A 13,179-nucleotide genomic window follows, 5' to 3' on the forward strand; every position below is an offset into this window, starting at 1 on the left:
GTCCCACGTGGGGCTCCAGCAGCCTCAGCTTGCCCTTCCTGCCCACCCAGCCGGCAGCGCTACGGGGCTGTCACTTCTCCTTCCCAGGGATGCGGCGGGTCCGGCAGGTGCTTGAGGGCACATCCCAGGTGGCAGAAGAGCCCCCTTCCTGTCAGACCGAGGAGCCAAGGAGCCGGCACAGGTGAGCTGGTCTTCTGGTGACAGCAGGACCTGGTGACAGCAGGGCCTGGCAGCCACCGCCAGTCTGAGCCATTTGGGGCTGTGAAGACCGACGGCGGATGGGCCATGTGTCAGGAGGGTATCTGACGTGACCTCACCCCTGAAGAAGAACCATTCCTGGTCCTCAGGCATGGCAAGGGACTCCTCCAGCTGTGCTGTGCTTTGCCCCCCTCCCCCCCACCTGTTAAACAAAACTGGGGGGATCTAGAAGCCTCTGTTGTGAGTAATTTCCAGAATGAGGAGTCGTGACTGTTCCTAACCACAGCCCTTCGCCCCCTGAGGTTGTGAAAAGAAAACAACATGTACCTTCTTTTGATGGCACCGTCCTTCCTCCTTTGTTGCCAGGGAAACGTGAGGAACAACACGTAAAAGAGAGAACATGCCCAAGAAATAAACAAGAGTGATAATTCCCAAACCGCCAGGAGGAAGGAGTTAATTCTGTACGTTCGGATTGTTCTCCCCACGTGCGGGTGTGTCCCCCACAGGACACCGGGGACTGGGACAGGCCTCCGCTTGGGGTGCGGTGCACAAGACCCGGTGGGGGCAGTCAGGGAGAGCTGCCCTGCTTCTGGGCTGCTCTTCCTTCTCCCTCGCCCCGGCAAGGAGCTGCCTCCACTGAGCATCTCAGACCCGAGTGATCCAGCCATGACTACTGGGGGGAAGATAAGGGTTGGACTTTGAACCCAGGCTGGTCTTTCCGCCCCAGGTAGGCAAAGGGCCACTCAGGCCATCCTCAGGGCTGCTTGAGCTCAGAGCCCACATGGGCTTTCCGAAGCGACCTTAAAGCTGTGTGCGGAGGACCCTTCTCTTGTGTCTACGCTCCCGTGTAGAAAAGCGGTCTCTTCCCTTGTTTCTGTTTAAGACAATGTTGGTGCAGTCAGTGTGCATTTTTTGTAAACCATGGTATTTGACCAAGGATTTCCTCTACGTTTCTGCCTTTCATCCATTCGCTCCTTCTCCCTGTCTTTCCTTGAAAACCTTCTGTGTGGGGACACATGCTGGTAATTTCTGTGCAGTCTAACTTCGACAATCCAGGAAGCTGACGTGATTATCCTCCACTCTAGAGATGAGGCCGTGGAGTCTCAAAGAGCTGGAATGACATTCTCAAAGTCCCGTAGGTGGAAAGTCCCAGAGCCAGGATTCAGAGTCGGGTCGGTTTGGTTGCGAATTCTGTGCTGTCTGTACCCTGCCAAAGCTGGCTCGGCAGGATGCTTTCTCTTTCCAGTCCCGAGGACCAGGCCTCGTGGCGTCATCGGCAGCACCTTTCATTGTTGCTCGGTGCCTTTGGCCAAGGGTCGCTCCTTTCTCGTCCCACTGCCAGGAAACACTGCTACTAGGGGTTGCGGATTCATTGAAGGAAAGCCTTCAGGTTTTGCGGGTCAGAATAACGGCCACACTGAGAGCCCTCTGTATCCCCTTTAAAGACCTCTGTTGCGATGCTGCCACTGTGATTCAGGGTCCCCCACGGAAGGACCCTGTCATACATTCCAGGTAGAATTCTCAGAAGAACAACTCCTAGTTCTTCAGAGGGAATCCAAGCTGGCTTCCAGGCAGAGGCTGACCGACCTGGGGATCGGGGCCCGAACCGAGTCTGTCTCAGTCGGCGGAAGGGGGGCCTGCGATCCCAGCTGGCTGGGCAGCGTGAAGGGATGCGCTCCATATGTCTCTCTGTGGAGTCTGGGTCTGGCGTATTCTACACCCATCTCAGGTTCCCCTTTGCGCGCACCTTTCTCCCCTTGCTCGGTACGACCGCCAGCCACGTGTGCGTGAGCGTCGCCCCGGGGGCCCCTCGGCTGCTCCGGAGGGCACTTCCTGCCCCAGGCTTCTGTGACAGCCTCATGGGGCACACGCAAACTGGGCGGTGGGCCGGATGGATACCGCTGCCAGCAGGCGGCCGCTGTGGGGAGGGCCGTTCTGACCTTCCGCGTGGCTCCTCAAAGAGTCCCGCTGGGATTGAGCCCCGGGTGCCCAGGGCGGTAGCCGGCTCTATAGCACACCTCTGGGCAGGCTTTCTTTGTCCTCCTAGACTTACTCCGATCTCACCGTTCCCTAAGATTGTGTCCAGAATAGCTGCCAGCATCAAGGCTCTGCCTCTCAGGGAACCATGCAAAGCGGGGGATACGTGATAGGTCAGCTGAATGTTTTAAGATTCATTGACATTGTTGCGTGTATCAATAGTACATTCTTCCTCTCTTTTTCGTCCCTCTCTGTAGTAATATCCCCTTTTTCATTCTTGATATTGGTAGCATTTGTTCTCTCTGCTTTTATTGTCATCAACAGTCAGCCTTGTAATGATTTTATCGAATTTGCTGGTTTTATTAGTTTTTTTTTTTACAATGAACTATTACCTTTGTTAATGCTATCTAGTGTATGTTTGCTTTCTAATTTAATACGGGGTTTTTTTTGCTTATATGTGAACTATGATTTTTGTATAAAGGAAAAATGATTATTTTTTGATCCTTTCTTCTGCTTTTATGTGTTCCTCACCACTGGCCATAGCCATTGTTATTCCCTGATATAAAGAAAAAATGCGAAATGTGCGCACCTTATTGCACATAAATTTTACCTCATTAGGAAAAAGGAACTGTGAAATATTGATCTGTAGTTAATGACATGCCTTTGATAAAATATTCAGATGTAACTACTGACAGTGGCAATTTACTCTGCAATGCAGCAAAAATTGAGGGGTCAACAAGGGGTGGGTCAGTATGTGGTAAGTATCGTAAAATATTAATTACATAGTAGAGATGGTAGACACGTGGGTATTCACGGCAAAATTCTTTCAACTTATTTATTTTTTTTACCTTTCACCCCCTTCACCCATTTCTCTCACTTCCCACCCCCACCTCCAGCAACCACCAATCTGTCCTCTGTATCTATAAGCTTATTTTTCCAAAATTTGTTCATTTGTTTTTGTTTTTAGATTCCAATATAATGGACATCACCCACTATTTGTCTTTCTCTGTGTGACTTATTTAGCATGATGTCCTTGAGGTCCATCCATGTTGTCCCAAGTGGCAAGATTTCATCCCTTGTTATGGCTGAATAATAATCCATTCTATGGGGGCGCCTGGATGGCACAGTTGGTTAAGTATCTGACTCTTGGTTTGGGCTCAGGTCGTGATCTCACAGTCATGAGATCAAGCCCCCGAGTAGGGGTCTTTGCTGGGTGTGGAACCTGCTTAAGATTTTCTCTCTCCCTCTGCCCCTCCCCCCTTCTCTCTCTTTTTCTAAAATAAATAAATAAATATTTTTCTTTTAAGATATATATGTGTATATATATCTATTTGTTTATTTATTTTTTAAAGATTTTACTTATTTATTTGACAGAGAGAGAGAGAGCAAGCACAAGCAGGGGGAGCAGGAGAAGGAGAAGCAGGCTCCCTATGGAGCAGGGAGCCCGATGTGGGGCTCCATCCCAAGACCCTGGAATCATGATCTGAGCCAAAGGCAGACACTTAACCAACTGAGCCACCCAGGTGCCCTAAGATTTTATTTATTTATTTGAGAGAGAGAGAGTGAGCGTGAGAGAGCATGATCAGGGGGACAGGCAGAGGGAAAGGGAAAAAGCAGACTCCCTGCTGAGCAGGGAGCTGGACTCGGGCCTCCATCCCAGGACCCTGAGATCATGACCTGAGCCAAAGGCAGATGCTTAACCGACTGAGCCACCCAGGTGCCGCAAATAAATAAATATATCTTAAAAAAAAAAACCTTGTTATAGGGGCGCCCAGGTGGCTCAGTTGTTAAGCATCTGCCTTTGGCCCAGGGCGTGATCCCCGGGTCCTGGGATCGAGCCCCACATCAGGCTCCCTGCTCAGCGGGGAGCCTGCTTCTTCCTCTCCACTCCCCCTGCTTATGTTCCCTCTCTCGCTGGCTGTCTCTCTCTCTGTGTCAAATAAATAAATAAAATCTAAAAAAAAAAACTTGTCATAAAAAATATTCCATTGTATGTATACATATCCCCTTTTCTTTATCCACTCATCTGTTGATGGATTGTTGCCATATCTTGGCTCTTGTAAATATTGCTGCCGTGAACTTGGGGGTAAACATCTAGTGTTAAATCTCCAATTTGTCTTTTTTAGTTTTATAGTTTTATACAGTCAGTATTTATTGTTGTTTTAGTCAGTATTTGTTTTGATTTACCCACGAGCTTATCAGTTCCACTGTTTGCCATCCGCACCTCATCTCACTACTTTCTTCTGGTTCTAACATTCTTTTTCCTGCAGTGCATCTTTCAGAAATTGTTAGGAAGGATTTACTGATAGCAAACTCTTTCTATTTGTGTTTGTCTGAAAATGTCTTTATTTCTTATTCTTGACAGATGGCTTCACTGGGTCTACAACTGTACATCGACTACCAGCTTCTCTTATGATTATCTTATGGTTTCTGTGTTTTGGTTTTGTTCTTATTGAGAAGTCTGCTGTTAGTCTTCTTGTCCAGCTGTTACAGAGGGTCATCTCTGCCCAGTGATGGAAAATTCTCAGCTACTGTCTCCCGGATTACTGCTTCTTCATTCACTATTCCCTCCTTCGGGACATATGCTGCCCTTTCGTCCTCTGTCCTCCCTCTCTTTCAACATCCTCGTCCATCTCTTCATTTTCTCCTCAATCTGCATTCTGGGTAGTCTATTCAAATCTATACCCCAACGTATTGATTGTGTCTCATCTACTGTTTAACTTAGGCATTGAGTTCCTGGTTTTTATGTTTAGTACGTTTTCAATCTCCTCGGTCTTTTGAGAAAATATCCTCTTGTTTCTTTCTAATGTTGATATTCCATCTTTCAAGTCTTTGAGCACCATAAACTTACTTATTTTATATTTATTTCTCATAATCCAGTTATCTGTGGTTCTTGGCGGTAAAATTTGTGCTGTTTGTAGTTTCTTCTTATTTATTGCTTATTTATCATGTGCTCATTCCACATTGTGAGTTTACGTTTGTTCGGGTTTTATCTGCCAGGATCCTGGGAAGACTGTGTGGAGGCAAGACCCTCCAGTGGGGGTGTTCACGTGTCCTTCTTCAGGTGCGACTGACCTGGGTTGGTAATACTTAGTGTTACTCTCTAGGCTTGGAGCTTTCTGGACCCTGCTGGTAGGTATGAATTCAAATCCCACGTCGTTGTGAAGCCCGATGTTAGAGTCTCAGCAGAGACTCTCCTTTCTCCACTCTCTGCACAAGGCGGACAGTTTTTTGGTTGGTCGTTACTGACGTTGAGTCTGTTCTCCAGCCTTCCGCCTCAGGATCCTGTCTTTCCGTGAGCCCCTCGGGATCCACGCCCCACCTCGCATGCCCTCGTTGTCACTTCAACGCTCCGTTTTCTCACTGTAGCTTCCTTGCTGGCCCCTGTATCTTCTTTACTATTTTTGTGAGCTCAGCTACCCATCAGATAGAGTGTTCATTATATTTGATCTGGGCTCGATAGGTGGTTTCTAGTTCTCCAGGCTGCCTGCCACTGTCATTTAAGCTGAGCCAGCGTAAAATACCACACAACTATTCATTCTTTCACGGAGTCCTTTTCCTTGGAGATTATGCCTTTCTCCCTTCTTGCAAACCGGCATCGTTTAAAGGAAGTGGTGAATCTGGGATGCTGCTGCACTCGAGCAGTTCCTCCTGCCCATAACTTCACTTTCCCCTGACGATGCCACTTTCCTGGAAAGCCACGCCTTGTCCAGCTTCCACTTTAGCCTTTTCTGACCCCATGGGTAGGCGGGGATCTGCGCGGTCTCTATTTTTTTCCCCTCTATCTTCAATGTGAGTAACAAAACGTCTTTCCACAGCCTCTCCTCTATTAACCGCTGACCACTGAGCTTTTCTACCTTCTTAGAGACTGGGGGTCCTGTCTTCTAGTTCCCTTTCCTGCTCTGCTCCGCAGTCATCCTCAGCTGCTTTAGCGTCTGTACAGCCTGTACGATCACGGCTCTGTGCTTCCTTACCTCCAATCACTTGCATGGTTTCTACCCCTGGAAATGTAGCCACCTTGTTCTAGTTACACTGGATTAAAACAGCACTTGGTCTTTCTGATGGTTTCTCCTTCTTTACATCCCCTGCTTCTCATCTGTGCTTTTGCTCGTGACTTTTTCTCTGCCTGGAATGCCCTATTCACTTCTCTACCTGCCAACATCCTAACTACCCTCCAGGATCAGCAAAGATATTAACTGTTGTGTGAAGTCTTCCCATATCTTTGCAACTGGATGTGATTGCTTTCTCTTTTGAACCCCTAGCACTTTGTTTATATTCTCCCACGCTACTTTTCACCCCCTGCTTTGCTTAATCTTACTCGTGCATTTGTCTTCTTTCTACGGAGCTCCTCCCAGTGTCTGGGCACTCTTTACTCATAGACCACTTAACTGTGTGCCAGGCACTATACATGTCTAGGGTTATAAAAAGTAAATAAGATAGGTTCATCCGAGGCAGTGCCTAACAGGTCTTTAACACAAGAAGTCCTCGTTTAGTGAACAAATATATGATTAATGAAAAAAAATATATATATAGGGACCAGTAAAGGGACACATACAAAGTGTGTGTATACATACACATACACACACGATATATGTTTAATACTGAGAAAGACAAGAAAACAAAATACTTTCCATCTATCCAGTTATCAAATGGGGTGCATGTGTGATAAATTTCCTATCATCTTGGAGGCATGTGGATTTGGAGGGCAGAGCGATGCTCTTTTGGATGTGGAGAAGCAAAATGTGGGTTTCCCATCTCCAGAATACTCTCATCCAAATATCCCTGCATTAACTCACAAGAATATTCCTGGAATCACTTGCTGCTTGGAAGCCCCAGTCTCCAGACTCAGAATCACGCCCATGACTATTTAAGCTGTAAGCGACAACTTCCACCAGATGGCGCTATGGGATAGCTGGGCCCGGAACCGATGTCATCCTGCGGACAGTTACCTGTAAACTGAACACGTGCGGGCGTCATCTCATTAACCTCCCAGTTACAGCGCTCTGCATTTTGATTTTTTTTTTTAGCTCCACTTATGCCTTATGACAGGGGTTTTACTGTGCGTATGTAAGGCTAGATCATGTAAATAATATAGAAAGAAACAAAACAAAAAATCTCTTTCCCCCATTTCTAGCTCCACTATTATTCCTCCAAAACTGTTCTTTGCTTCTTGGATTCCCTCCGGAAGAAAATATTATACATACGCTTGAATATAAACATCTGCATGTATATTTTCTCTCTCCTCTTTTTGCATATACATAATTTTATGGAAAAGGGACCATATTTACTCAGTTTTAGAGCATGCTTCCATGTTAATACACCTTCGAGATATTTTTATACCGACATATATATGAATTCTCACATGATTCCATTTTAGTCATACTTTATTTTGATTATTATGCATTTTCCATAGCTTATTTTGCTTCTTTCCGGTTTTTAGCGATTATTTGGAACAACGCTGTAATGAGTATTTTTGGTAAACGCTGTTGAGAATATCCGTAGGGTAAACTCCATACAGAGGGATTGGTGGGGTAAAGTTGACGGCATTTCACATTTGATGGATATAGCCAAATTGCCCTCCAGGAATGCTGCACGCTCACCACTACGGGCCTGCAGTTTCTTTAATTCTGAACGAGGCTGCAGGTCTTTGCGCAAGAGTTTCAGGGTGGAGCCTGAGCTTCGCGCGCCTGCCTGGGAGAAACCCTACGCGGTGCCCTGACTCCTCCTGTCCTGCAGGGGGCGCGGGCCCGGCCGCTCCCGCATGCGCAGTGCGCTCGGTGTCAGACGTAGCCAAGCCCGGTCGCCGGCGCCGCTCTCCCCGCTCGCTCGCGCAGACCCGGCGCCGGCGGTGGCGACCGGCGACTCGGCGCGATCCCTCCCCGGCGGCCGTGGCCCGCGCCCCGCGGCATGCCCCGGTGACCGAGCGCGGGGCCGAGCGGGAGGCAACCGTGGCCGAGGTAAGCGCGGGGCGGAAGGGTCTCCGCGGCCGCGGCGGCGTCGGGCCCGGCCGCCGGGTAGCGCGGGCCGCGCGGAGGCCTGAGGGCGGCGAGGGGTGATTCCACCCCCGCCGGGGCTGCTCGCTGTCTCCCGCTGTGGGAGCGCTTGGATCTCCGCACCGCCTGGTCCTCTGGCCCGCCCGGTGCTTTGGTGCCCACCTGTTTCCCTTGCCCACGCCCACCCCCGCCCGCTCATTTCCTCTCTCCCGGGACTCCGCAGCTGCCTTTCCCGCAGGGCCCACTCTGCTCCGGGACTTATGCCTTCCCGCTGCCACCACTTTCCCGCGACCTGCGGGGATCTGGTTCTCCTCACGGCGATTTCTAGCGCGCTGGGCTCTCCCGTGGCCTGTGGCAGCCCGTGCAGCGCAGGATGCCGGGACAGGGCTTGGGGCACTGTGCCCCCAGCGCGGAAAGAAGGCTGGGTGGGGAAGGTGGCCAGGGGTGCCCTGGCTCTGGGCATCGGCTCAAAGCTCAGAGGCATTTGGAGGTTTACTAGTGGTGGGAATCAGATCTATCTATATGGTTTTGAGACTTAAGTGATTGCTTGGTGTAACATTGGGAGCTGCTAATCTAGAGGGGTCCTTTCTTGACTCAGTGTTCTGAAGATACCTTGAAATAGAAATGTCAATTTTAATTCTTGGAAGTCAGTTGAATGCTCTAAGGACTTGCATTGGACTTGGTTTGTAAATTTCAGGGCTCAAAGGCTTTTCGCGGTAATATATGACTCAGTTTCCAGCATTCCTCACTTCCGCTGACTTAAGCCTCTTGGTTGCGTGTGCTGGTATGAATAGATAGATTTGGGTCCGCCAAGTTATGCTCCCTTTGCTAATCGAGGAGTGGAAAAGGTAGATCTAATATAGGCTTTTATAGGTAATTAGGGGAGGCACGGAGGTTAATAGCAGGGGCTCCAGAGTCGGACTGCCATCTTCCAAATCCTAGCCTTGGCATTTTCTAGTTTTGTGACATTTTGCAGGTTACTTAGCCTTCCCCTTGCACTTTCCCTGAGGGTAATAATAGCTTGTCACATGGCACTGTTAGAAAGATTAAATAAGTTAATACAAAGTGCTTAAAACAGATACATGTAGTAAGTCCTCAATACAGTTTAGTTGTTAGTTATTATATACATTATGTATAGTGTATATTATAGTATAATTCCCACAATCAAAGAAACACTCCCCCCATTGGAAACTATTTTTAGGGGTGCTTAATCATCATATAACTTTAATTATAAAGAACCCTATCAGGTAAGGCAATGAATCACAGATCTTCCTGCTTTTGTTAATACTTGGTTCCTTTGTTTTCAGGCACAGTGGGGTTAAGTTACGGTATTGCAGTGGCCCTGAGAGTTCAGTTGTGAGGGCTTTTCTAAAAAGATTAAGACAAGAGATTGTGACTCAAAGCATCAGACTAAATGGATTGGATATAGCCTGAAGCACCATGGAAAGGTTTTTCAGGCACATTTTTGGAATAAATAATTCCAGGAACAGAAAATGCTTCTCATCCTGACAGTAGAGAGGAGTTAAAAGGTTTTTCCAGTGACTCAGTGCTTGACAGCTAGCCAGACGAGTCCATGTTTTGCAGGGACAGGTTTGATGTGTTTCAAGATTAAGTTTGTAGGGCTTTGCTGTGAAATTCTTGTTTCATATGGGTTATGGTGTTACGTGGAACGTTAATTAGTAGAAGACTCCTTTCAGACCTCTTCCGAGCAGCGCAGTGTCAGGGGCTTTGGACGTGGTGATGGTAGCGAATGTCCTCTTTGGATGGGAAGATTATGACTTGTTTTCTTGGATGATGGTTTTGGGGATATACATCTTTCTGTGCTTCGGTGTGTGGAAATTGACTACAAGAAAATGACAACCAGTAGAAGAGCCAGACATGCAAATAATATAACGTAGCAAATGTTGGGAAGAGGTATGTGAAAGGTACGTGGATGCTCGCCAGGAAGGTTCTGTATCTCCAGATCACTGTTTAGTAAGGGACTTTCCCCCTCCTCTCTCATCCTTTGCTTTCCTTTTTCATTTAAGGCTTTTCTCCTCCTTTTTTTTTTTTTTTTTTTTTTTTTTAGATTCACTTATTTGCGAGAGAGAGGGAAAGAGAGCTCGAGCACACGAACAGTGGGAAGGGGCAGAGGGAGAGAGAATACCAAGCTGACTCCTCGCTGAGCGCAGAGCGCTACAACCCTGAGATCATGACCTGAGCCGAAACCAAGAGTTAAACGTTCAGCCACCCAGGTGTCTCTCCCCTCATTTTTAAATGGTTTTACTTCACCTCAGGTGCTCACCTTATCTCTCAGCTGTTTGGCAAAGACTCGCGGGAGCTTGCTCGGGCTCTGTAGGTGTGTCTCAGAAATGTGAGTTTACATCTGGGAATAGCCCTCAGCCAGTAGGGGATGATGGGCTTCAGTGGATGAATGCCATCGTTTCCTGTCCTTCAGAGGGACAGTTCTGAGGTGTGTTCCACGTAGTTCTGCAGAAGACTGAGCCCATTCCCCAGCTCAGTGTGGTAACCCTCATGGCTTTCCATTCTTCCCTGGCTCCTCTCCTTCGTCCCTCCCTCTGGCTCTCCGGACTCCTCGTCCGCAAGCTCCCTGCTTTCCAGTGTTTCTTAGTTTGGCGGAGCATGAACTGAGACAGTCGGTACTAGAAGTGGCTCTAGAAAGCCGACCCTGAGCATGGTGTTGTAAACCTGGACCCCCTCACCCTCAGACGGCAACAAGGGCCCCCTGCGGCTGTTGATAACCCCTGGTCCTCTCTCGCATCACAGTGGTACGACTCTCGCCAGCGGTGGGTGGGCTGTGACTCAGCTGGAAGGGAAAGCACGGCTCGTACAGGAGCTGTAGCACATGAGCAGGATGTGGACAGTGGTCGTGATAAGGCTAATGGAGCTGGCTGTCTCTTGTCATCTTTCCTCGAGCCTTGAGGTAAGGTCAGGCTCAGTTCAGCCCAGTGTGTCCTGGGTGCGACAGAAGGCGCTGTGGCAGCATCTCCCGCGGCCAGAGGCCAGACCGCGGAAATCAGGCCCAGAATGTAATCATGATTACGGCAGACTGCAGAGGAGGCTGAAGGCGCAGCCTTGGCAGGTGGCCTCTGCTGAAGCCGGGGGTGAGACTGACATGGAGATATTTGCTGGAAGCACGGAGAACTCTGAACTCCCAGATTTCCTTAGACCCTCTGGGCCAGCGGAAGTATCCACCCCTCCTTGTCTGGACACTCTGCAAAGACCTCGCGGGGTGGTACTTACCTCTCAAGATCTGCCTCGTCCTCCCTTCGGATCTCAGCATTGCCTAAGCGGGGGAAGTGCAGTCCCTGCTAGTGGACAGATGGCTTTTGTGCTGGAGTGGCAGGACTGGCTCTGGGAACCAGCAGGAGCTGAGGGCACACGTCGTGCGAGTGCATCTTGAGGATGTTAGATGAAGAGTGGGGTAGTGGTGGACCGGAAGGCGGCTTGGGAGAGGCCCTGTCGCTTTGGGAGCATTCTCTCAGGATTCGGGATTTAATGATCTTGCAGAGCAACTGGGCGAGACCTCATAGGCTGCTGGACAGATTCCTTGAAACTTGGCCATGACCATGATCTGTACCACTGGTTCTCAGGTAGGGGTGATTTTGGCTCCCCAGGGGGTATTTGGCAATGTCTGGATATATTTTTGGTTGCCAAAACTGGGGGTTGTTTCTGCCTCCCCACAGAAAAGGCTGAGCTGGCCCGAGATGTCAGTAGTGCCAGTCGTGCCTGGCCTGTAGGAAATGAGGTGGGGGTGCTAGAGCTGTCTCGGTAGAGGGTTGAGGAAGGGATCAGAGGTAGAGGGAGGTGGAGGTTTGAAATAGATTTGTTATTTAAGGCCAGAGATGAGGCCAGAGAAACACCTGCCTTTGTTTCCGGGAGGGCTCGCTCCTTTAATTCTGGTAACAGGGACCGCCCACGGGAGGCCAGCATCCATCTTTGTGAAGCTCCGTGTGGACCGTCCCTTGTAGGCCAGAATTGACTTTAGATCTGGTTGTGGGACTCCGTTCCCAAGTGTCTGTGAGGGTGATAGGATTCTGAAGGAGCGGAGGCTGGGCATGGTAGACGCAATCCCCACGATGGCCGATAAAGCCGACTTGCAGCCGACGTGTCTTGAGCCACAGTGATGCTAATAGAGTATAGTGTCCTTAAGGGCAGTATAGATGGACAGCTAACTAGGCTGTTGCTTGACTTGTTTAACCAGAAAAAAACGAGAGCGGGCAATTAGAAGGCTGATGTCAGCTCTTGCAATGGAAGAATCACTGTTCATCCCCAGTTTTCGGACAGGATCTCAGACCCCTATCCCATGGATTGAGAGGGAGGCTGGGTTTCTTTGAAGAGGACTTTGTAACGTCCCTGCAAGTATAGACAGAGGTTCACCCAGTCCTTCCTCAAGAAACTGCAGCTCTTTGTCAGACTAATGGTACATCGAGGAAAGGATAGATCCAGACCTTTTGAGGGTTGTTGAATACAGAGTATGAGCTGATAATAGTCCCAGACAATCTCAAGCAATAGTGGGCACCAGCTGGGAGATCAGTGCCTTGGCCTCTCATCCTTCTGAGGGACAGGTATAGTTTTTGTGGTTCTTCAAGAGTGCCTAGCACTCCTAAGAGCCCCTGTTGCCCACCTTACTGGCTGTCCCTTGTTCTGTGTCTCTCTCCCCTTGCTGGTCACTCTGGCTTTCTGAGGTCACCTCCCAAGTAAGGAAACTCCCTGCACCTCCATCCTTGTCTCTTGTTCTTTTTACCGGGGGCACAGGGGGACCAAACTATGACAAGTGGGAAGTGTAGTGTGATGCCTGGGACGCTAATGTGGGGGCATCAGCCCCTCTTCTTTCCAGCCCTTCTGCTGACCACTTGGGACTCCAGCCTGTTCATTCTCCTACCAGCTGAGCTCGGTGGCTCCAGGCCCTGCCCACACCGGCTGGTGTTCGACTCTTCCGTTTGCTTGTGTTGGCGGCTAGACGGTGTCTCATTGTGGCTATACGTGCCTTGACCACTGATGAGACAAA

The 13,179-nt window shown here is 49.2% G+C and overlaps 1 protein-coding gene across 5 annotated transcripts in view; it reads left to right on the forward strand.

The window, feature by feature from the left end:
- ACCS (1-aminocyclopropane-1-carboxylate synthase homolog (inactive)) overlaps nt 1–13,179 on the forward strand; it is a 30,904-nt gene that overhangs the window by 15,287 nt on the left and 2,438 nt on the right. The window contains exons 15-16 of one of the 5 annotated variants that reach the window (XR_015721423.1): nt 51–181; nt 565–3,354. Coding sequence is in view for 3 of the 5 variants with exons in the window: in XM_045808772.2 (XP_045664728.1) it covers nt 88–181; nt 565–574 (104 nt within the window). In the remaining 2 variants the exon portion in view is untranslated. Of the gene's footprint in view, nt 1–50; nt 3,355–13,179 lie in introns of those variants that run through there. The other 4 variants (XM_045808772.2, XR_015721424.1, XM_045808773.2 and 1 more) reach the window with 4 other exon arrangements.

The sequence above is a fragment of the Ursus americanus genome, chromosome 24 (genome assembly GCF_024610735.1).
Source record: "Ursus americanus isolate L20-20 chromosome 24, mUrsAme1.1.p, whole genome shotgun sequence".
Lineage (NCBI taxonomy): Eukaryota > Metazoa > Chordata > Mammalia > Carnivora > Ursidae > Ursus > Ursus americanus.